The sequence below is a fragment of the Plecotus auritus genome, assembly GCF_963455305.1.
Source record: "Plecotus auritus genome assembly, chromosome: 11".
In the NCBI taxonomy this organism is placed as follows: domain Eukaryota; kingdom Metazoa; phylum Chordata; class Mammalia; order Chiroptera; family Vespertilionidae; genus Plecotus; species Plecotus auritus.
In genome coordinates this window covers 37,139,102-37,164,986 of record NC_137777.1, presented here as the reverse complement: position 1 = coordinate 37,164,986, position 25,885 = coordinate 37,139,102, and the positions used below count along the sequence as shown (strand labels likewise).

The window sequence follows — 25,885 nt, the reverse complement described above, 5'->3', positions numbered from 1 at the left end:
TTATTTTGTTTTAGTAATTATATTTTAAATTCTGCAACATTTGCTTTTATATAATGGCTTCATTGATATATAATTCACATATCATATAATTCACCCATCTAAAGTGTTCAATTCAGTGATTCTGAGTATATTCAAAGTTGTGCAATCATGACTACAATTAATTTGAGAAAATTTTCGTCACTGCAGATAGAACCCTGCACCCATTAGCATTCACTCCCCATTTCCTGCCAACTCGCCTAACTCTAAAAAACCACCAGTCTACTTTCTGTCTCTATGGATTTGCCTATTTTGGACATTACATGTAAATGGAATAATATACTATGTGGTACTTTGTGACTGTCTCCTTTTACTCAACATACTGTTCTCTCGTCAATGTTGTATCCTGTATCTGTACTTTCTTCCTTTTTTTTTTTTGTCTGGATAATACACCATTGTATGGCTATACTACATTTTATCTATCCATTTTTATAATTTGGGGCTAGTATGAATAATGTTGCAAGATTTTTATATCTGTTTATTTTAAACATAAAATATATTTTCAAATCCGCTCTTTCAATGGCAGCCTGTGGGTTTTTTTGTTTGTTTCATAAATTCAGTGTCTTCTCAGATCTCTTGAAGTACACTCCTTACCTTTTTTATTTTTCCTCTTATTTCTTGCTAGCCTGTGGGCCATTTGGTTTTTTATTTCATTCCATTTATTTTTAGCTAATGGATTTCTCCAGGTGTCTGATGATTCTTGTTTGTCTGCTTCTCCGTTCATGTTTATAGGAAGGGACTAATAAAGCAGTTGAGCCATATCTCCTTTTAGTTCTGTTTACCTCTACAGAAGGCCTTCCCCAAGTGGGCTTGTCTGACATACTCCAACATTGAATTCCACGGACTGCATGCTCCTCACTCCGAATCCACATTTGTGGTAGTGTTTAACCTTATTGGGTTATGACTATTTGTCTTCCTTATAACTCTAGATTTCAAGAGCAAATGCCATACGTAACTAATTTCATTTTGTATATCCAACTTTTCGTTGTGCTTCATAAATAATAAATACATGTTTGTTTTGAATTTTATATCATATTTAATTGTCAGGCATTTAAAATGTGTGTATGATTGTTTTTTTAGAGGCGTGGAGCTATTTCCTATGACAGCTCTGACCAGACTGCATTGTACATTCGTATGCTAGGTAAGCATTTTTTATTTTGTACCAATATCAGTTAATTTTATTATCACCTACTACTATTTGAAATTGAGATATATTTAATTAGGTAGCTTTTCATCCCTGTTTACAGCAGAAGTAATCTATGACTTTGAAATTGAGTCTAGAAAGCAATATTAAATGTGTTGTGAATAAAGTGGCATTTAAGTTTCAGGTAATTGAGAAATCTGGCGTAATAACTGGGACTCTGTCACTCGTACCCAATTTTAAATTGCATCCTGAGTATCTATACTAATAAAAGTGTAATATGCTAATTAGACCGGACATCCTTCCAGACTACTTCCAGACGAAGCCGGGGCTGCGAGGGCCGAGGCAAGCCACTGCAGCTGCAACCCGAACAGTGGGCTGCGGCGAGTGGGTGGGGCTTCCTTCTGCAAGGGAAGCCCGGGTTCCGGGTGCCAGAGGGAAGCTGATGTCAGCAGCCAGGGGAAAGAAGGCCTACTGTTGCACGAATTTTGTGCAGTGGGCCTCTAGTTCTTTATAAAAAGGATCTTAGATTTGTAGAGTTGCTAAGTACTAAACAGATGTCCGTGCTAGCACAGACAAAGATGAGGCCATGAATACCTGACCAGAGTCCCGTCACTGGGTGTATTTTGTTCTCAGTTGGCTGGTGAGGAGAGGACCATGTGTCTTCTAATCTTAGTTCTTAAGTTTTTAATGTATTGCTTAAGTCCACAAAGTAACATGAATTTTCACATATATGTCCATAATTTTCTCTCTCTCTCTTTACCAGATTTCGCTCTTTACCCCCACACTCTAGATCCCTTGTACTTTAATTCATACTGTAAAAAGTTTACTATTAAGATTCCAATAGGCAGGTTTGCTCATCTTTTCTTAAAGGCATCTTCCATGACAACTCTCCTCATGCTTCGAATTCTTCCCTCAATTCTATGATATGAGCATTTCTTATTCTTCGCCTACTTTTTGTTGTTGTTGTTTTGCCTTTTTCACTAATTCCTTTTCATACTCTTAAGCCTGAATGTTCTCCAGTGTCCTGGTTTTGCTCTTTTTCATTTTTTCCCCTCTTTAATTTAGCTTGTGTATCTTATCTGCCTCAGTTTCATTCTACTCTGGTACATATTGTCTCCCCACGAATGTTCAGCCCTTTCCTCTTCACTGTCTCCATCTCTCTCCAAACCTATTCAGGATTCTGCTTTCCTTGAAACACAGCTTTTTAGACTCATTTTTTAAAACTCTGTTGAACTTCTCCACATGGGCATATAATGGGTACTTCACATTTAAAATGTCTATTAGACAAAAGATTTGTGTTCCCAAGGCTGTTCATTTTGCAGTCTTGCCATCCCAGAAAATGTAACTCCATTCTTCTGGAGTCATTCTTGACTTATTTCTTCTGTACTCTATGTCTACTTTATCAGCAAATCTTCTTGGCTGGTACCTGCAAAATATAACCAGAATTCTGCCCTCCTCCCATGCTGTTACCATCTGTTCTCAGCCATAGCGGATTTTTAACTTTAGTCGCATTATTGTACATTAGAGCTCCAGAGCTCATCTTGCATAACTGATGTGTTGTACCCCTTGACCAACATCTCCCCATGTCCTCTCCCTACAAGCCATAGTTACTGCTATGTTTATTGCTCTTCTTAACTAGTTTACCTATATGACTCTACGCAACTCTAGTATGCCCAACCAGAGTCGGTCTTTGCAGATGTAAGATAAATTACTCTTACTCGCATGTTCAGAATTCTTTAATAGTTTTCTATCACTGAGTAACAGCCAAAGCTACTGTAATGTCCTACAAAGCTCCAATATGATCTGGCCCTACTCCCTCCCACCAGTTCCCTTCACTCACCTCACTCCAGCCATGCTGCCCTCTTTGCTTGACCTTGAACATGCCAAGCATATTCCCATCTAAGAGTATTTACTTATTATACTTGCTCTTTCTTATGCCAGGAAACCTCTTCCTCCAGATACCATATGGCTCCCAACTTCACTTCCTTCAGGTCTCTGCTTGGTTGCCTCCTTTTCAGTGAGGCCTTCTCTGACCACACTAATGAGTCGCTCCTCCTCTACCTTGCTTTCATTTTCTCCATGTTACCAGCTGCCATTCGCTATAGAACGAAACTATTTATTTTACTATTTGCCTCATTCCATGAAAAGATGAGCTCCATGAGGACAGGGACTTGTATCTTGCTTGCTGCTGTATTTCCTGAGCCTGAAGTGTGGTTGGGTGCACAGTAAACATTTACTACAAGGTGAAGGAATCAGCACTTGAGAGAAGTGGTTAGTCTTTGTGGGATGGACTCATGTAGAAATGATGGCCTTTCTTAGAGAAACAAAGAGTAATAAGCAGGAAAGCCTTCCAGGTGCCTAGAATTCCAAGAACACCCAGATTGGGACTGGAGACTTAAAGTTTATGAACCTGGGAACTATGGAAGTATCGTGGAGCCTACTGAGCGAGGTTTAAATCCTCACTCACCCTTTACACTAGCTTTGTGGCATGGACATGCTACTTTTCAAAATCTCAGTTTCTGCATCTATAAAATGGGATAAAGATCCTCTCTGTCAGAATTGGCTAGAGAATTAAATAAAATAATGCCTATAAAGCACAAAAAAGAGTGCCTGGTCCATGGTTTGCAATGGTGCTGTATGGAGAAGAACATCTGAACATCATATGGATACATGTAGAAACAGTGTGAGCTTGTAAAGAACAAAATGTAAGCACCAGCTGAAGGCCTTGGGTATACCCACTGTCATTGAGAAAAGAGAGATTGATCAGATTTAACAAGGCAGAATCTTTAACATTTTACTTTTCTGTACATTCAAAAAATTGTAGGCTAATTGAGAATAGGTAATGTGTTTTCTATTTCTTCATATCCCCTATAACCTGTAGTATAGTGCTAGGTATCAAGTAAACAGTTCATAAATACTTGTTTCTTCCTGTGGCTTTTTAACATTTTGTGCTGAGGGTTTTTTTTAACTCCCTGTGAGTAATAAGATATTAGGTTGAATTATCATATACTTGAGTCATCTTTCAGAAAGCTAACTTTAAACTATAGATTATTATAATAATTACTAGAGGCCCGGTGCACGAAATTCATGCATGGGGGTGTGTGTCCCTCAGCCCAGCCTGCACCCTCTCCAATCTGGGACCCCTCAAGGGATGTCCGACTGCCCGTTAAGGTCCGATCCTGGGATCGGGCCTAAACGGGCAGTCGGACATCCCTCTCACAATCCAGGACTGCTGGCTCCCAACTGCTCACCTGCCTGCCATCCTGATTGCCCCTAACCACTTCTGCCTGCCAGCCTGATCACCCCCTAACCACTCCCCTGCCAGCTTGATTGATGCCTAACTGCTCCCCTGCCAGCCCGATTGCCCTTGCAGGCCTGGTCACCCCTAACTACCCTCCCCTGCAGGCCTGGTCCCCCCACAACTGCTCTCCCCTGCAGGCCTGGGTCCCCCCCAACTGCCCTTCCCTGCAGGCCCGGTCGCCCCCAACTTCCCTCCTCTGCTGGACTGTCACCCCCAACTGCCCTCCCCTGCTGGCCATCTTGTGGCAGCCATCTTGTGTCCACATGGGGGCAGCCACCTTGTGTGTTGGAGTGATGGTCAATTTGCATATTGCTCTTTTATTAGATAGGATAGAGGCCTGGTGCACCGGTGGGGGCCAGCTGGTTTGTCCTGAAGGGTGTCCTGGATCAGGGTGGGGGTTCCCTTGGGGCGTGGGGCGGCCTGGGCGAGGGGCCTGTGGTGGTTTGCAGGCCGCGCCCCCCCCCCCCCCCCGGCAACCCAAGCGGAGGCCCTGGTATCTGGGATTTATTTATCTTCTATAATTGAAACTTTGTAGCCTTCAGCAGAGTCCAGGGCAGGCCAGGAACTTGGCTTCTTCCATCACCAGGGAAACCCAAGCCTCCTGCTCGCTCCATGGCCGCAGCCATTTTTGTTGGGATTTATTTATCTTCTATAATTGAAACTTTGTAGCCTTTAGTGGAGGCCTGGGCCAGCCAGGGTGTGCAGGAAGCTTGGCTTCCTCCATCGCCGGGGGCAGCTCAAGCCTCCTGCTCTCTCTGTGGCCACAGCCATCTTGGTTGGGTTAATTTGCATACTCGCTCCTGATTGGCTGGTGGGTGTAGCAGAGGTATGGTCAATATGCATATTACTCTTTTATTAGATAGGATTGTAGGAGTAGATTTAAAAAACATGTCCATTTAGCTTTACAACTCAGTACTGAAAATTTATATAAAGCAGCTCTTAATTACTTATTCCATATATATTACTAGTGGGCAACTCACTGCTTATGACTATCATGCCACATAGGCCTTTGTTGCATATGGGAGTTTCTTCCCAGATGGCAGCCTTCTCAGCTGTGTTTCATCCTTGACCCATCCAGGAGATGTACGCGTAAGGAGTCGAGCAGGATTTGAATCAGAAAGAAGAGGTTCTCATCCGTATATTGATTTTCGTATTTTTCACGGTAAGTGTGGGCAGATACAATATTTCTCTTAGACATTGAGCAGACTTCAGATCTTTATAACATTACATAATTTTCCAAGGGAAAAAAGAATATAAGAGAAAACTGTATTATTTTTGGAATGTTTTAAAAACACTGGGTCACGGTAAATGACACTTTATTCCTAGATGATGTTAGTAAAATGTTTAGAGATAATTAGAAATATGAAAGCTGATGTACTTTTCCTTCTTTTTAATTGAAATTACTTTGATACATTTTTTTCTTTGAAAAAAATTGTTTTTCCTTGATTTTTAAATTTTATTTTTCAATTACAGTTAACATTCAATATTATTTATATTAATTTCAGGTGTACAGCATAGTAGTTAGACAATCAGATACTTTACAAAGTGATACTCCCAATATTTCCAGTACCCACCTGGCACCATACATAGTTATTACAGTGTTATTGACTATATTTCCTATGCTGTGCTTTACACCCTTGTGACTGTTTTGTGGCTATCAATTTGTACTTCTTAAACCCTTCACTTTTTTCATCCAGCCTCCTAACTCCCCCCCCTCTGGCAACCATCTGTCCTCTATATTTATGCATATATTTCTAAAAATATATTTTCTTTAAAAATTTTTACTCCGCATGGTTTATCTTCATTACTCCAGATGTTTTTGTGCAAATGACATTTTCTAAAGGTATTGCATAATTAACAAGGTATGTCCTTTTGGTTTATTTGAAAATACACATCACCTTTAAAATGTTTGGTAGAATGCATATTTTGAAAACAAACATTGTGTGGGTCTGGCCCACAATGGAGAAAAGGGAAAAAAACAAAACTTCTAAAACCTTTAAGTATTAAACATACTAAACCTATTTTGGAGAAGTTCCACTTTTGGTATTGTTGGTTAAATTATTTGGATTAATACTCTATTAAGAATATTAGAAAGATTGGCAAAACATAGAAGATGTATTTGAGTATATCAGAATGCTATTAAGGCAGAGAGATGAGCTCCTTTTTCAGGCTACTTTTCCCCTCAGTAGCATCTGTTGATTCTGAGAAAGGTGGATAAGCTGAGCAGAGATTTTGGTGGACACTTAAGGGTAGGAAAAACAAAACCAGGTGTTTAGAGCTCACCAATGCTTGGAGATTGGTTCTGGTAAAAAAAAACCTCAGTGTTTAAGTTAGAAACCCTGAAGTAAACCGTAGAAATAAATCCCAGCTTTGAAACATCTCCAGTGATTAGATTAAGATTATCTGTGGCTTTAATGCGTCTAGTCATCTGCTAGGAGTAAATATTAATCCTCTTAGTCTCAATTTACTTGAACATTTTTCATATGCAATATCAAACACTGACTTAAAAATAAAAAGGCATAATGAGACAAGACAGTGTGACCAAATGAAGAGGAAACAGCAGACAATAGGAATATCCATATGGAATTGTTGTACATGGGCTTTAAAATAACTAATTATTGTGCATATTGTTCATGGGTTCACTGAGCATCAACCATGAACAAGAGGTCACCAGATCGATTCTCCATCAAGCCACATGCCTGGGTTGCCAGCTTGATCCCCAGTAGGGGGCACACAGGAAGCAGACAATTGATGTTTCTCTCTCTGATGTTTCTGTCTCTCTATTTCTCTCCCTTCCTCTCTCTCTAAAATCAATAAAAACAGTTTTTAAAGTAACTAAATGTAATTACATTGATAAAAATAAAGAGACAGGATTGAGAACTTCATTGGAGAACTGGAAATTATAAAAGAAGAACCAGTTGGAAACTCTAAGACTGAAAAATACCATACCTTAAATATGAACTAATTTGAGATGGTTTTAACAGCAAATAAGACCAAAATGAAGAGATAATTAGTGAATTGGAATATAAGTCAGAAGAAAATATTTAGAATGAAACACAATGAGGCAAAGGGTAGAAAATACAGAAAAGATATGGAACATGTTCCAGTTACGTATTGCTCTATACCTGTCAAGAATTGTGAAGCGTCTGGGATTTTACCTTATAAGGTAACAAATTTGCCTATTACTGCTTCATGGATGTTGGCAGAAGGCTCAAAACTTCTGGTTCAGAGACAAAGGACTTTATTATTCATGACACAGCAACATGAATATCATATTGTGTCAGTTCCTCCAGTACCCAGGGGGTTATGTGAATATTTTACAAACAGTGAGTCTGCATCTCCTCTAAGGAATAATGAGCTTGGGGAATTTACCTCTTTTATAGTAGGAATACTCTTTGTTCCAGGGAAAGATCTTACTTATCCCTTAAGGATGCCAGCTGCAAACACAGCCCTGAGAAATGGCCCAGGTAATGATTGGTCAGGGCTTGGCGTCCTTGGCACATCCAATAAGAAAGAGAACTGACCCTGGGGCCTTTGTGGAGGATTACCTCTCCCAGTAGTAACAAATGACCTCAAAATTTACTGGCATAAAACATGAATGAATCTGAGGGTTAAGAATTCAGTCTGGCTTAGGTTTGTGCTTCATAATGTCTTCATCTTCAGCTGGGTAGTTCAAACAGCTAGAGACGGCTGGGGTGGCTCCCTAGGTCCGTGTGTCTGGGGCCTTGGTCCTTCTCTACATGCTATCTCCTGTGGCTGGAGCATCCACAATGGCTTCTGCACGTTCATATCTGGTACCAGGGCTGGGATGGCTGGAATTTCTGGGGCTGGCCAGGAATTCTCTCTTGGTTAATGGTAGTCCAGGGTAGTTAGTCTTGGCAGTTGCCTTTCCCCAGAGCAAGCATTCCAAGAGAGAGGAAGTGTGGGAGTTTCTAGTCTTTGATGGTCTGGGCCTGGACACTAGTACAACATCATGTTTTTATATTCCGTCCATCAGCTTGTTCAGATTCATGCAGAGAGGACATAGACCCCGCTTGTCAATGAAGTATGGTTTAAAAACGTTTCAGTCTTCTATCTCCAATCTGATACAAAATGTATTGAAAGGTGATTAGAGTTCCAGGTGAGGAGGGGGAGAATATAGCAGAAGCAGTCTTTTGAAGGTAATAATTTTCTTTTTCTCTTTTAAATATTTTCTCTCTGATTTTGGTGGTAAGTTATTCTTTGCTACATCTAGGTGTGGTTATCTCAGGATAATGCCTGAGAAATCTCTATGGCTTGATAAAAGACATTAAGGTACAGATTCAAGAAGCATTATGAAAAAAAAAAGCATTATGAATCTCAAGTACAGAAATATTACAAGATAACCACACCTAGATGTAGCAAATAATAACTTACAACCAGAATCAGAAAATATTTAAAAGAGAAAAAGAAAATTATTACCTTCAAAGAAGCAACTATGAGATTGCCAGAAACAGGTTATTTCATTTTCAACAGAAACCAAGAAACTAGAAGATTACTTCAAAGTGATGGGAAAAAAATAACCATAAAACTAAAATTTTATCCACAAACTCTCGAGGATAAGAGAAAAAGGGTACACTTCACCACTTAATGTAAGAATAACAGAATCTTGATACTAAAACCTGACAAGGATAAGACAAGAACAGAAAATTACAGCCATTATCACTCACAGATATAGATGAAACATCCTAGATAACATGTTATTAAATTAAATGCAATTCATAGGAAGAATAATATATTTTGACTCAATTTATATTTTTCCAAAAATGTAAGATTGCTTTAACATTCAAAAATCAGTCATTGTAATTCATCACATTAATAGAATAAAGGAGAAATGTCATGGATAGACTATGTACACCACAAAAGCATTTGATAAAATTCAACAGGCACTTCTTAACAAAGTTTTGAGCAAGCTAGGAATATAAAAAAAAACTGATCTAATCTGAAAAGAGTTTTTTACAGGACCTACAGCCTTTCTCAAATGCCTACTTTCACTCAACCCTATAGAGATAACCAGACAACTTGCTCATTTTCCTTTCCTCCTTTTGAGTAAGTTGGCTGACTAAGTGGGGAGGACTGGATCAAGAGCTCCCAACATTCCGGCACATATTTTTCTATGTTCAATTAGCCATATACCTGGTGTCTTGAAATATAATATTTGAGTCTTAAAACTATTAGACTTGATTAAATGAATTCCATATTAACTTTTTGTCAAAACTTACCTTGTTTGCTCTAAATTTATAGGTCCCTAAACTTGTTACATGTTATTTTGAGCTTACTTATATAATAACTAGAGGCCCGGTGCATGAATTCGTGCATGGGTGGGGTCCCTTAGCCTGGCCGGCGATCAGGGTCGATGGAGGCGGGTTCCGGGGGGAGGGACCTCGGGAGGTTGGCCCCAGCAACAAGCTACTCAATGGCTGATTCCGCAAGGAATCGAGCTCCCTCCTCCCTCCTGTCTGGGTCCAGGGTGCGGGTGAACCAGATTCAGGGCTGTCAGGGCCCCAGCAGCAAGCTAACCAACGGCTAGGTCCACGAGGAATCGGGCTCCCTCCTCCCTCCTGTCTGGGTCTTGGGTGCGGGTGAACCAGATTCGGGGCTGTCAGGGCCCCAGCAGCAAGGTCTAGGTCAGTGTGCCTCATAGCTACTGGCTAGTCATTCAGTCGTAATGGTCGCTTAGGCTTTTATATATACAGACAAGTGCTTATAGCTTCCTATATAATAAAAGCCTAATATGCTAAGTGTCCGGTCATCTGGTCGTCGTTCTACCAATCAAAGCATGATATGCTAAGGCCTCTCAACCGCTCGCTATGATGTGCACTGACCACCAGGAGGCAGACGCTCTGACCAGTAGGTTAACTTGCTGCTGGGGTCCGGCCAATCGGGACTGAGCGAGACAGGCCGGACATGCCCTGGAGCCCTCCTGCAGCCCCTCCCTGGCTGGCCAACCTCCCACATCCTTCCCTGGCCCTTATCGTGCACTGGTGGGGTCCCTCGGCCTGGCCTGCACCCTCTCGCAATCTGGGACCCCTCGGGGGCACACTGACTCTCAGGTAGTTCCATCTATAATAATAAAAGCGTAATATGCTAATTAGACCCAAACATCCTCCTGGATGAAGCCAGGGCTACAAGGGAAGCCTGGGTCCTGGGTGCCAGAGGGAAGCCGGTGCCAGCAGCCGTGGGAAGGAAGGCCTACTCTTGCATGAATTTTGTGTATGGGTCTTTAGGCTATATAATAAAAGCCTAAGCAACTGTTATGGCGGGACGACCCGTCACTATGATGTGCGCTGACCACCAAGTGGCTCCCACAGCGGTAGCGCCACTCAGCCAGAAGCCAGGCTCACGGCTGGGGAGCACAGCAGCACGCTGAGCAGTAAGGATTGAGGGGTCCCGACTCCAAGAGAGATGTCCGGCTGCCGGCTTAGGCCCGATCCAGTGGCAGATGGACATCCCCCAAGGGGTCCCGGACTGTGAGAGGGCGCAGGCTGGGCTGAAGGGGACACACACACACACACACACACACACACACACACATCCAGTGCACGAATTTCGTGCACTGGTCCTCTAGTTAAATATAAAAGAATTATTATAATTCTAGTCCACGTGTACACTTACAAAATCTGGTGTGTTGTTTTGAAAGATTCTGGTATGATTATTAAATAGTAATGGCAGCTACCAGCTTGACAGTTACTTCTGTTCATGGAATTCACCCAAGCTCATTGACGTCATAGACTGGAAGGCCTAGTCTCTGCCAATGTCAAACAATACATGGAATATATTTCTTTACAGTTTTTTTTTTTTTCATTCCACACAAGTGCATTTATTTTCCATTTTCTATTTCTCCTGGCACGTGGTAATGTTCCATTCCATGTAAATGTATTTTGCCCATTATCTTGAGCTTTTTATTCATTTTAGCACTTTATTCCACCCCATACTAGGGCAGCAAGAGAATTTTTCAGGGTATATACATTGTGGCCTAAAAACTCTAAACTTTAGGCTTTTTTCTTATTCATCTTTTTGTCCTGTTCTCTGGCTCAGAGATTTAATATTTTTGCTGCATCAAATTGACCAAAACTGCTTATCTTCTATCAGATTTTATAGGATCCCATTTGTATTTCTCTAAGTGTAATCTGTATTAACTTAACCAAATTCAGTCTGGTTGCTGCCTTTCTGTTGAATCAAGTGTTTCATATTGTTTTATTATAATGTCCCACTATGAAAACATACAGAACTCTCCCTAAATTTTCTCTTGATCTTCATGTGTGTTTGATTTTGGGTTGTTTCCTGTCTTCCTAACAGGGCTGTGTTAGATGTGGATACTCATTTCATGTTTATTTATATGATCAGAAAGAACATCTGTTTCTATGTGTATTTTGGGCTTAAAAGCTTATGTCATGCTGATTTTATTGTCTTAGATTATTATCTCAGTCTTTAATATATAGTAATTCTCACACAAGGGTGCATCCTATTCTACTCAGAAACTTTTACTGCTTCTTACTGTGAGCATAAAAGTTGTGGCTTGCCATTTCCCTTTGCCTTGACTTTCTTTGTTACAGTGTTTTCTTATCTTTCCTGCTGTACTGCCTGGTCCTTGCTTCCCTATTTACAAGCATATTCAGTGGCTTGTCTATCGTTTGTAATTTAGTCTCCCCTTCAAATGTGAGCATGCCAGCCTCTACGTATAGCTGTGGCATTGTAGACTAAGGTCATGTTTTAAAATTTTAGTTTGTTCCCAATCATTCATTTGTCTTGATTGTGGAGATATAACAGGAAACAATAATCCTGTGTCCTCTTCCTCTGCCTTTTTCACCACAAGTGTTCCTACCTCCTTCCTATAACCCCTTCCTCACCAAGCGGTGCTTGTAGAGACGAGACGAGCACTGACTGCTGTATTGTGCCCCATGTGTGTATTTTTAAAAATGTGCCTCGTGCCGAAACCGGTTTGGCTCAATGGATAGAGCGTCGGCCTGCGGACTGAAGGGTCCCGGGTTCGATTCCGGTCAAGGGCATGTACCTTGGTTGCGGGCACATCCCCAGTGGGGGGTGTGCAGGAGGCAGCTGATCGATGTTTCTCTCTCATCGATGTTTCTAGCTCTCTATCCCTCTCCCTTCCTCTCTAAAAAATCAATAAAATATATTTTAAAAAAAAAATGTGCCTCGTTTCCAGGTGACTGTGAGATGCCTGTATCGAAAACCACTGTTTTTTATCTCCTGGGTATCTTCTTTAACTTCATAGCACAAATTAGAAAAGGATATGGACTGGACCTTAATTGTAATACAATTTAATGGTAGTTTAATCCTGTTTTGGGAATTGGGGAAGTTGGAGATTTACCTTTAGGCTTTGTTTTGTGTGTTACCCATTAAGGCCTTGGGTACTTTCTTTTCCTCCTTCTTTCTCAGCTCACTAATAAGGGGCTGTGTTCAATACCTGAGTTTAAGCATAAGAGGGACCCAATATAATGCATAACCCATAACTGAAGAGTGGAAATGCCCAATCTATAACATAATAAAACTAATCTTTTTAAAGGGTTTTATATTTTAAAAAGGAAAAAAAAAGGTTTTATATTGATTGTCTTATCAAATCCTATCAAAATGAACAATGAATTCTGCAAACTAAGGTTATTAGAATTGCTAAGGGAAAGAATATTGGTTATAGGGTTTATTCTCATGTTAACATTGATCTAGTTTTAGATTGTGAATAAGTCATTTCTTTGATTTGTAATAAAGCTTGAATTTCTATGCATTTTAAAGAAATAAGATTATGCATATTTGAAATCTTCAAATGTGCATTTATTTCTGTAGTATGTAAAATATGCAGTGGTCTTTGGGTTGAAGTTATGCTGTCATGAAGAATAAATCTGGTTTTGTTAAATAATGTGAAGTTATGTGTTTAAAAATATTTGAACCTGAAATTAATATGTCAATTATACCTCAATAAAAACACTTGATATCTATAATAACTATAGCGTTAAAGTTAAGTGTTTATTTTTTTACCCCAAAGACATAGTACATATATTATCTCATTTAATTTTTACAACAGTCCTGTGAGGCTTATAGTGAGGGCACTGAGGATCAGAAACTTTAAATAACTTTCCCAGTGTCACAAAACAAGTCAAAATAGCAGAGCTGGGATTCAAACTCAGGTGTATGATTCCAAAGCCCATGTCTGTATCCACTCTGCTGTGCTGCCCGTCCATTTCAGCATATGCTACTCCAGTGCGAGCCATTGCTCTAAGCATCTAGCTTCCCCCACCCCCACCTCCATTTACTCGTACGTGCTAAATGTAAAAACTTCCAAGAAAACTTATCTCATAGGTAGAGGTAAATGTACTTACTCCGTATTAACAATAGGCTTTCAGATATGGCTCCTGTTCTTTTTGAGGAAAATTAAAGAAAGGGGAGGTTAGAATATAGAAGGTCTTCAAATTTTTTTATTCAATTATTATTCAACATGACCTTGCCCTAGACTAGAGTTAAAACCTTACAGCACTATATTTTTTAAAAACATTTTAAACAATCTGCAAGGGTAATTCATGATTATATGCATCTAAATTATTTTTATGGTTTCAAGGTGGCAGATACAGTGACTCAGTGGCTCCCTCTTGTGGTCTGTTAAAGCAAGTAGTAGTCGAGTCTCAAGAACCAAAGGTTTTTCTTGTTAAAACCCTCTTTTGTCTAATAAGTAAGTATCAGTGACATTTCCTGCCATGCCATTTGGATGATAGAGAAAAGAGTCTGGGAGGAATACTGCCAAGACGTGTTGATTCCCCAGCCCTTTTGTTTCCTTAATCTGTACTTCTTGTCCACTCTCTAAAGTGAGGGAAAAGCAAGAGAAAAGCATTGCTTCTGACTGTGTCTGCTATCCTACATTTCATTTCCTTTCTTTCTTATTTATCTATTTAATTATGGCATAGAGAAGCTAAGACTGGGTGACTGGAAGTAATTCCCATGATCATTAAGTAACACCACTCATTTAGTATTGGTGGAGGCTGCTTATGATTAGTTTGTTCACAGTCAGACAGTGAGGTAATGTGATATTTTAGATGAGAACCAGCAGAGCCAACAGCTCTTTAATAGTAACTTGATTAATTCACGGAGCCTGTTGGCTTTCTAAGCTGGATTGGAATGTGGGTAACCATGTAAACTAGAACAAGCCTGGGACTTAAATAGTCCTAGCCTGGCAAAAGCTGGACTTTAGACAACTTTTATCTATTGGTGTATATGCTATGAAATAACTAATGGCATATCGCATGTTACAGCATGAGCTCATGAGAATATCGGTAATAGATAGGGTCAGATTTTGTATATTATGGTCAGAGGGTGAGGTTTTTAGTAATTATCTAAATGAAAGCACTAGTTAATGGTATAGTTACCATTTTCTGTTCCCAGATCCCTCTTTTATATATTCCTAATTACTCAACTCGGTACTTTCTCTGTAGTGGCCTCTACTTGCTTGTTTCAATATAAGAATTTTATTTTTAATCATCATAAGGAGTGTGTGCATATGTGTGAGTGTGTGTAGAGGGAAAGAATTTGGGCAGGAGAGACCAAATCTGAAGGAACTAAAAATTTCCATCTTAAATGAGCTTATCGCACTTCATCCTTGATATATAGTTGATTCCTTTCCTTAGATCATATTTTCGAAGCTCATCTAGAACAGTTCTCTCTAATTTTCTTTTACAAAACTTAGTCTCCAGTTTGGCATTGTGTTTTAGAAGTCATTGACATGTGCTCCTATGTGCTTGTTCTACTGCTGAGGGTTTATTTTAAGGGAATCAATCAGAATGTGCTCAAAGATTTAGTTATAAGAATGTCTAACATGAGGGGAAATTGTTTTTCTTTTTAAAAACAATTTCAGAATTGTTTGTAAGAAGAATGAAGGTTAGAAACAGCCTAACAACAAGAATTATGTAAAGGGGACCCACCCTGAAGTACAAAGTTAACTGTTTTATGTGCCACACTTGGCCTATGATCTGGGCTGAGGGGAGAGGCAGGTGCAGTCCCCCTGGGCCCCAGTTAGAGAAATATCAGTTGTATACTATGCTATCATTTATGTAAAAGTAGTAGAAAAATAGTATATAATGATGTTGCCATATGTTTGATCAAAAAACTCAGTATACACAAGAAACTTTAAAAAAAAAGATTATCATTTTAGGGGAAGGCTTACAGTCAGTTGAATGGGGGACCTGATAAGAGTGAGGTTTTTGACTGTGTTCTTTTCTTCCTCCCTCTTCCCTTCCTGCTTATTTTTTGAAACGTGAATTATATATTCAAAAATTAGATTGGTGAAAAAAATCAAATATGCCTCCTCTCCCCTGGGTTCCGGTCCTGTGTTAAGCCTTAGGCAGTGCTTTGTGGTAGTTTTAATTGCCAGGTCTCATGGGATTTTCGGTTCTTTGCAGAATGTAATATTTTCAGGCCCCGTGGGTGAAGAAAACACTTCCCTGGATGATTTGCCATTTCACCTGGACAGTTCTCTGCCCTTCCTTAAATTGTCTCTGAAGTAATCACTAATTGTTCGGGCGCTTCTGTCATTAAGTGAAAGTCTGTTCATCCTGTTGTGTAGGCTGTTTTTTTGAGTTAGTCTTGCTGGAAGGCATTGGGTCCCCTTGAGTTAGTGTCTGATATTCATTCTCAACTTAATATGGTCAATACAGAACTCTTGATAATTAGTCCCAACCTCAGGGCTCTATGAAACAGGAAAAAGACATGAGTTATGGTTAGTTTTTTTCAGTTAAGGAAAATGAGACATCTGGAAGTTGTGACTTGTCAGAAGTCACCCCAAAAATAGGCTAAGGCAGGGGGAGGGTACAACTATGACCTTGCGGGAAGAGTCCCAACTTCCAGACAATACCAGCTCTTTTAACCTCAGACATGTGAATCCTGCCATGTTGATACGGGGACTTCGCATGGTGGATTGAGTGGTTGGGGTTTTCCCCTCAAATGAGGCTCATTCATTGTTTTGGATCTTATGCAATTATCTTCTCAAAGAGATTCTCAAATTTACTTGAGGATGTATTAGTTTGGACCAATCATTTGAAAGCAGTGATTCTACTGTTAGTGTATATCCGCATGCACACATGATGTGATGTAATTGCTAATGATAAAATTGTTATCTTTTGTGTGTAAGATAAATTGAAGGAATGCTCTTTTAGGTTACTTTTCCATAATGAATAGAATATGTGTCTTCTGCAACATTTTGTAAAACTATAAAGTACCTTATAATTCAGGGATGGTGGTGCTGGTATTGTATTAATTAGATCTAGTCTGCTCCCCACATGTTCATTTCCTTCCTCTCTGACCCTTCCAGGTAGGGTCACATTAAAGACATGCATTTCATACATCCTCTTTTTCCTCTCTGCTTCTTTTTTGCACATACTTTCATCTAAATAAGGACAATTTTGAATGATGGTGTACATCGGATTTTTATCATACAGTTAACAAACAATACTTTGGAAGATTTAAAAAACGTATGGGTAATACTGTGGACACAGTCTTTTTAAACAGACAGATCTGTGTTTTAAAATCCAGTTGTCATCCTGAATTGGCTGTGTGACCTTGGGCGGATTACTTAATCTCTCTTAGATTTAGTGCTCTTGTGTGTAAAGCGGAAGATAATATTTTGAGATTGTTGAGAGCTAAATGAGATGCCCTTTGTAAAGCACTTGGAACATGGCTTTCACTGAACTTGGTCTGCCCTCATTTCCTCAAAGGTGCTACTTCTAGTTCTAACATAATCACTTGATATTAATAGTTTTACATTTTGGTTCCAGTCCTTTTAATATAAGTTACATTGTTAAAGTTCAAAATTTAACTCTACTACTGTTCTAGATTCTTTGGATTTTAGACTCACTGGAATGAAAAATAAGGGAAATGAACCACAGAACAGTGTGCATTATTTTATTTCTGGCTTATGTGAGTGGACGGAATGTTTCAAACACAGTATGCGTTTATTCCACATTTATTCAGTATAGTTCACATATACCTACTTGGCACTATTATTTAGCTTTGTAATACAGAGATGAAAACAATAGTTTGTGCCTGTTTTGGAGGTCGTGGTTTGTCAAAGAAGACAGGTCAGTAAGCAGTTACAGTACGATCTCAGGAGTAGTCAGACAGGTGTGTGCACAGGGAACTTGGAGACCCCAGAGGAGGTGCTTCCCCTCTCTCTCAGGTAGGGAGTGCGTGTGGAGGTGGACGTTCAGGAGTGCTTCCCAGGGGAGGTGACACCTGAGTCAGATCTGGAGCAAGCCAGACCTGGGCCCTGGACCCTTTGCTTCCAGGCTAAGGAGATGGAGTTCATTTTAAGATAATTGGGAGCCAGTGAATACTTTTATTTAGAGCAACATGAACAGATTTGGAGCTTAGGATAATACCTAGAAGCATAACTGTAAGTAGTGACATCAGCACCGATTTTATCATCATCTACATTGCCACTATTTATTTAGTACTTCCTGTAGGTGACTTGTGTACACGTTATCTCATTTAATCCAGCACCCTTTGAGTTCGATATTATCGTCATATTTTGTAGATAGGAAAACACAGGGTAATAGAGGAGTTAGTGACTGGACACACAAGAAGAGAATATATTTGATTACCTGACTTTCCACCTGGTGATTCTAAGTTCATGGAAGTTAATATGAGAGATTATGATTTGCTTATCCTTACTCTTCATTTTCATGTATTTTATATTGTGAACATTTCACTCAATTGAGAATTTAAAAATAACATATATTCCCTACAAGATAGTTTTAGGCCCTGGCTCGGTAGCTCGGTTGGTTCGAGTGTTGTCCCCATAAGCCAAGGTTGTGAATTTGATCCCTGGTCAGGGCACATACAAGAATCAACCAATGAATGCATAAATAAGTGGGACAACAAATCCATCTCTCTCTCTCTCTCTCTCTCTCTCTCTCTCTCTCTCTCTCTCTCTCTCTCTCTCTCTCTCTCTCTGTGTGTGTGTGTGTGTGTATGTGTGTCTCTGTCTCTCTCTGTCTCTCTAATCAATAAAATTTTTTTAAATGTAAAAACAATAGAGCTTTTAACACAAGTCTGTTATTTAATCTATTACTCAAAGTTTGGTTTATTGTAAAATGGCTGCTAGACTTACTAACAGAGAACATGTCAGTCTCCAGCGTGGAGCCACGGCTTTTCTGGGTTTTCATCTTACAGAATGTTTATCCCTACGCTTTAGAACTCTCTCTCACAGGGTGCAAACTGCTTTACTCTCCATCCCCTTTCCTTTCCACTGACTAAAATTACCCTAAGGAAAGACTTAAAATGATACCTCCTTGGGATTTGAGATGTTTTAGTTGTGTCATTGTTAAAGTCTCCGATATACTAGTAACTTGGGACCCGGCTTCTTAGTATGAAGCATAGTTTCAAACTAGGTTTTGTGTTTCTGTTCCATGTGTATTTAGTATATTGAGGCAATAGAGTGAGAAATGATAATTCTTGGAAGTTAAAAAAAATAGCTGATTATTAATGGAGCCTCGCTCCTCATTATTAACTTTCTAAATGCTGTCAAAATTGACCATTTACCCCTTCATTTTTAGTTCTTAAAAGGAATACAAATAAAGGACCTCTTCTCTCCTAGAAGTGTGGCATTATGGCTGACATTTTAAATCTTTATCTGTATATAGCTAGGAAAGAAGTATTACAAGATAGTACATGCACAGTTTTGACTTGCTGTACTCACCTTTTACTTCTTTTATTTCAGCTCAATCTGAAATTGAAGTTTCAGTGTCTGCAAGGAATATCAGAAGGTTACTAAGTTTCCAGCGGTATCTTAGATCATCACGTTTTTTTCGTGGTACTACTGTTTCAAACTCTCTAAACATTTTAGATGATGATTATAATGGACAAGCCAAGGTGTGTATAGCTTTTTCAAGAAACATTACCCTTTTGATAAGTTTAATGAAGCCTTCTTTTCCCATCTGATACTGATTTATAGAGCCTTTTTTTGTATGTGAAAATCAGTTGAGCCCATTTTTCAGGTTTTTCCTTTAGAGCAGTTGTTCATTTTATGATTAGGTATTACAGAGCAAGGGAAATTTCTGAACTAAATAAATGAAAATGCTTTTTATTTATTATAACATTAACAAGTAGAGGAGTAGAACATTATAAGATCACAATATTCTTATCTCTGGGAAGAATATTCTGCATCATCTGACCTAATTCCTGTATTCAGTAGATAAGTGAACTATGGCCTACGGAGCAAAAGGGACTTAGGTGAGCTCTGATTAGCCGGTAAATCAGCACAGAAAGTTAGTCTCGTGACTTCCAGTCAGATGATTTTCATAGTCTCTTGCATCAGTGGATTATTTTGAGGACTTAGATGTTTCTTAATTAAACCCAGTGATTTTGAGCATTATTTTCTTTACGTCTTTTAAAAGAAATGTCTTAATGAAGGTGGAAGTTAGATGAGCTTTTTTTTTTAACAAATAAGGATTTTTAATAATCTTATGTTTCTATATTTTTAGAAGTATTCTTTGTCTTAATATATGTGTGTGTGTATATATATATATACATGTATATATATATGTGTGTGTGTACATATATATACACACCAGATTTTGTAAGTTTGTGTAGATAGGGCTGGAGTACCTTTACGATAACATTAAAGTGAAAAAACTTGCTTCTCTGTTTGGTAAAAGAAATCAATGGAAAGTGTTCATGCTTTCTTTAGACTTTAAAAAGTTCACAAGGTCTTCTTTTTAGAATGAGAACGTTGATCTGTGTATGATTGGTTGTTGGTACTATCATAATCTCTACTAGTGGTGTCTTAGTATTGCTTATGTTGATCTATTTATAAATGTATACAACAATGAACTTTTGGAAACAAAATCAATTTTTTTCTTAAAAATAAAGTTCGCAGAACTTTCAAGTTACAAATATATCATGTAAAAATAGAATCTACTTGGTTTTTAAAGTCATTGTGGTATTTATTTGTTTGACTGAAATACACATCAATCTGAAAATTAATGTAGTAAATGCTGTTGTTTTATAAGGATATTTAAAGAATATACATAAATACCCATAATTGGGAGTGTTTTCTAAAAAAAAAAAAAGAAAAAAAAAATAACAACTTAAGCATAGCATAGTATAGATGTCAGGTGGCCAGGTTCCAGAATCAGGCCACCTGATTTAAGACCTGGCTCTAGTAGTCTTAGCTGAGCAAGTTAGTTACTTTGTGCTTGTTTCCACATCTATAAATGAGGATTGAAAACAGTGCCTACTTGATAGTGTTGGTGTGAATAGTAAGAGTAGTAAAGTGCTTTAACAGTACCTGGAATATAGTAAGTACTCAGTTAACTATAATTTAGTTTTACTAGATTTTTTAAATCTAGTTTCTAGATGATGCAACATATGAACCACACTTCTGTGATGTTAAATTATGTTAGAATTCTTGAAAGTTTGTAGCAGAATAGAATAAGTTTTAAAAAACACTAACCTTACTTATACATGTATTCATTGGAAAACAATAATATTTGGTTTTTCAAATAGAGTTTATCTCTTTATACATTTTTTGGAGCCAGTTGGAAAGGTAATGATTAAAAGGATAATGATATATAGCATTTCTTAGAGTAAATCAATCACTTTCCATTTTCATTAACTTTTCTATGAACCATCTACTAAAGATAGTGTTATTGAAATTAAATTACAGTAGGAATGTTTGGTTTTCATTTCAGTGTATGCTGGGAAAAGTTGGAAATTGGAATTTTGATATCTTTCTATTTGATAGACTAACAAATGGTAAGTGAAGAATTTGACTTACTCGAATCAATGTGTTCTCTGGCTGCTGCGTTGCTGGTACAGCCTCTGGCGGGTCGTTGCTTCCTCTGACTTAGGAGCCTGTGCTGGCAGGGGGGGCATCATTTTGTCTCTTCTTTATGTCTGATCGATAAGCCTAGAGTCAATCTCGTACATTGAGTTTTTGATTATTACTCTTAGCAGTAATCAAAAAATCAGCCACCATCACTTGGCCATCCCTCATTAAGGCTGCTGTTACTAATAACCCCCCGTGAATGTTCTCTGGTGTTCCTGATGTTTCTTTCGGATTGTGGCCATTTACAGTGACGCCTTATGACACTGTGCTCCAGCTTGGCTAGTGCAGATGGGGGTAGATATGACCTTCCGGGAGAATCCTTCCCTCTAGCTCCTTGGCTCTCGTGCTTTTCTTTCTCTGGCACTGGAAAGGCCGGTGCTGTGCTCCCCTCCTTGGCCGGCTGGGGAAGAGCCGCAGCTTCCTAGGGGGCGTGTCAGAATCTGCAGTGTGCGAGTGGTTCAAAAAAAAAACAGGTGACTCTTCTCTGTTCACCCCCCCCCCCCCCCCGATTTTTTGTTGTTGGTTGGTTGGGGGGCGGGGGGTGGGTGTCACGCTTCCTTATTCTCTTTGGGAATCAGTTTCACTTAGGGAAAATTTTTGGCATAAAAAGTGGGTGCTACATGCAGTTCAACTAGACTTTGTCCCTTATGTCTAAATGTGTTTTAAATACATACATACACACATATGTACGTACATACATACATACATACATCAGCGTGGAGAGCACACTGAGGGAGGCCGGTCCTGGCTGCTCAGAAGGAAATGTGCTCTGAAAGCACCCTCCTTTTTTTTTTTTTTTTTTTTTTTTTTTTCAATAGATTTTATTGATTTCAGAGAGGAAGGAAGAGGGAGAGAGAGATAGAAACATCCACAATGAGAGAGAATCATGGATCGGCTGCCTCCTGCAAGTCCCCCACTGGGAATCGAGCCCACAGCTTGGGCATGTGCCCTTGACCAGAATTGAACCTGGGACCTTTCAATTCGCAGGCCAATGCTCTGTCCACTGAGCTGAACCGGCTAGGGCAGCACCCTCCTTTCGTGAGGAAAAGGACAAGCAAAGACAGCTTTATCTGCAAAGCCTCCCTCCGCTGCCGGTTTGTTTTGCCCCTTTTCTGTTTCTCTCTCACCTCTCCTTGGCCCTTTGGTGACTAAGTGTGGTGTTCCTCTCCCTGGCCCCAGGTGGGCTGTGCACACAGGAAAGGCTCACATCCTTTACACAGCAGCTCTCCCTTTCAGCCTCTGTGAAAATACAGGTAGTGAGGTACCAGGTGGTCAGCTTCTAGGTCCAGAGAACGCCCCTTTCCTAACTCAGCACGAGTCTTACTTATCCCAGGATAATATGGAAAAGCAGTGCCACACTTAAGACCTTCACGGTGTAGCCTTATAAAACTCTGTATGTCTCACAGTTCAGTGAGTCTGCTGGACATTTGTCACTCATTGAAATGTCTCTAAATTGCATTTTTTTCACAGTGCTGGTCAGGGGGCTTGGTGATGAACAAGTGTAGGGTGGCAGAAGTAAAAGACCATGGGGCCACATTAGCCAATCAGCACTGTGCTCTCTGTGTAATCTCCTCAGTCCTTTTGTGGAGAAGAGGGCTGAATGGTTTCTTGTTAGGGTTGATTGTTAGGCGTTAGTAGAAACCGCTCATGGTTAGCTACCCACCTATGATTTTACAGATGTGATGTATATATTCATTCATTCATTCTGTAAACTACAGCTACCCAAATGTTACAGGAATTCTATACGTGAAGAGAGATACTTGGGAAACAAATCAGAAATTCCTTTACTTGCATTACTTAATTAGCACTGCTTTCCTTTCAAAACTACTCATCCAGCCCTGACCGGTTTGGCTCAGTGGATAGAGCGTTGGCCTGAGGACTGAAGGGTCCCAGGTTCGATTCTAGTCAAGGGCATGTAATCCTTGGTTGCAGACCATCGCTAGTAGGGGGTGTGCAGGAGGCAGCTGATCAATGTTTCTAACTCTCTATCCCTCCCTTCCTTTCTGTAAAAAATCAATAAAATATATATTTTTTTAAAAAACTGCTCATCCTGACATGAATTCTGGATGATATATGTACATGGTTTCCAAGTGTATAGTTTTCCCTTCTTGTGTTTGATCCCGTGCTTGCTGTATTTCTTACTTTGGTAATTTCCAAATGCTATTGTAAGGAAGGCAGGGAGAAGGCAAACTCAGTGACTCGCCAAGATACATGGTCTGCGGCAAGGAGGAAAGTAGTTATTGCTGGTAGGATATATCTGATGTTCCTTCCACGGGAATGAGTGTGAGGTGATATGAGATGACAAGATATGCCTTGCCACCCCTGAAGGCTACCTGGCGCGTGAGGACCCGGGCACCAGGCCTGTGTCCTGGAGGTAGTCACAGTCTGAAAGCTGTCGGGGCCACTGTACCGCAGTTCTGTCCTTTGATATATTTATATGAGGGTAGTTTTTTATCGGTACAATTTTTCCCAACGTGTTTGTTTCCATTTTCATATAAGCCCTTCTGTGCCTGTTTCTTATCCAACACATCATCTAAGCATCGCTTGTTTTGAAATGTTTCATTGACTTGTGTTCTTATCCACTGGTATTAAAAGTGTCCATTAGTGTCTTATAAACTGAAAATGGGGAAAAAATGCTACATGCAGCTTTTCAGTTCAATGTGGGTGGCATGCTCTAATGTGGGTGGCATGCTCTAATCTGACTGGTTCTTGTCAGATTCTTGCAAAGTTCTTGGTGCAAGACAATACATGTGTTGCTCTCTGCAGTGTGTCTGGATTGCAAATGAGGGTATTTTACCATTAGATTGCAGCTTTCCTGAAACTTACTCTAGACTAGTGGTCGGCAAACTGCGGCTCTGTTGACTAATGAGTTTGCCAACCACTGACCTAGACTCTCGATTCCAATAATTACAGGCTGTTGTTATTCCTTGTGATTAAGCCCCTATCCCAGTGGTCGGCAAACTCATTAGTCAATAGAGCGGCAAACTGCAGCTCGCAAGCCGCATGTGGCTCGCGAGCCGCAGTTTGCCGACCACTGCTCTAGACCCTAGAAATTGGTCATTTGTTTTATTAGGTTAGGAAAACGATTTTGGGAGAACCCTATCAAAACCTAAATTTATAGAATGTATATACATTTTTTATATTGAGGTTATAATTGACATATAACATTAGCTTTAAGTGTACAGTGTAATGATATGATGTATATATCAAAATAATCACCACAGTATGTCTAGTTAACATCTGTCACCACATTGTTACAAATTTTTTTTCTTGTGACAAGAACTTTTAAGATCTATTCTCCTAGCAACTTTCACATGTGCAGTACAGTATCATTAACTATAGTCACCACGCTGTGTATTACTTCCCAAGACTTACTTATATTTTACAACTGGAAATTTTTACCTTTTGACCCTTTCACCCATTTTGTCCAGCCCAGCCCTGCCTCTGACATGCACAATCTGTTCTATCTTTGCGCTCAGCTTTTGGGTTTGTTTTTAGGTTCCATGTATAAGTGAGATTATACTGCATTTGTCTTTTTCTGACTTATTTCACTTAGCATGCTCTCAATGTCCATCCATGTTGTTGCAGCTGGCAAGATTTTATTTATTGACTAGAGGCTCGGTACACAGATTCGTGCACCGGTGGGGTCTCTCGCCCTGGCCTGCGGGATTGGGCCAAAACCGGCTCTCTGACATCCCCCGAGGGGTCCCAGATTGTGAGAGGGCACAAGCCAGGCCGAGGGACCCCACTGGTGCACAATCAGAGCTGGGGAGGGACCGCAGGAGGGCTCCAGGGTGTGTCTGGCCATCTCACCCAGTCCCGATCAGCCGGACCTCAGCAGCAAGTTAACCTACCAGTCAGAGTGTCTTCCCCCTGGTGGTCAGTGTGTGTCATAGTGACTGGTCAACCGGTTGGAGGGACAATTAGCATATTAGGCTTTTATATATATTTATTTTATATATATAGATAGATTGATTGATTGAATTTATTGGGGGGCATTGGTTAATAAAATTATATAGGTTTCAGATGTACAATTTTATACATCTGTATATTTTATTGTGTGTTTCCCCCCCCCCGCCCAAGTCAAGTCTCCTTTCATCACATTTATCCCCCCTTTATCCTCTTCAACTTTCCTCCACCCCCCCTTGCCCTCTGGTAATCACCATACAGTGTTGTCTGTGAGGTCATTTTTGGGGTGTTTTGTTTTGTTTTTGCTTAATTCCTTCACCTTTTTCACCCAACCCCTCTCCCCTCTGACAGATGTCTGTCTGTCCTCTGTATCTGTGAGTCTGTTTCTATTTTGTTTGTTAGTTTATTTTGTTCATTAGATTCCACATATGAATGAAGTCACATGGTACTTGTCTTTGACTGGCTTATTTCACTTAGCATAATACTCTCCAGGTCCATCCATGCTATCGCAAAAGGTAAGATTTCCCTTTTTTTAACAACCAAGTAGTATTTCATTGTATTAATGTACCACAGCTCTTTTATCTACTCATCTTTTGATGGGCAGTAGGGCTGCTTCCAAATCTTGGCTATTGTAAATACACAGCAGTGAATA

The 25,885-nt window shown here is 39.7% G+C and overlaps 1 protein-coding gene across 4 annotated transcripts in view; it reads left to right on the top strand.

Annotated features, from left to right (window-relative positions):
- The window catches only part of PDE7A (phosphodiesterase 7A), an 89,757-nt gene that overhangs the window by 41,000 nt on the left and 22,872 nt on the right, over nt 1-25,885 (top strand). For all 4 annotated transcript variants that reach the window (XM_080646729.1, XM_080646726.1, XM_080646727.1 and 1 more), the window contains exons 2-5: nt 1,117-1,177; nt 5,560-5,643; nt 19,216-19,367; nt 21,188-21,251. In XM_080646729.1, coding sequence (XP_080502855.1) covers nt 1,117-1,177; nt 5,560-5,643; nt 19,216-19,367; nt 21,188-21,251 — 361 coding nt within the window. The remainder of the gene's footprint in view (nt 1-1,116; nt 1,178-5,559; nt 5,644-19,215; nt 19,368-21,187; nt 21,252-25,885) is intronic.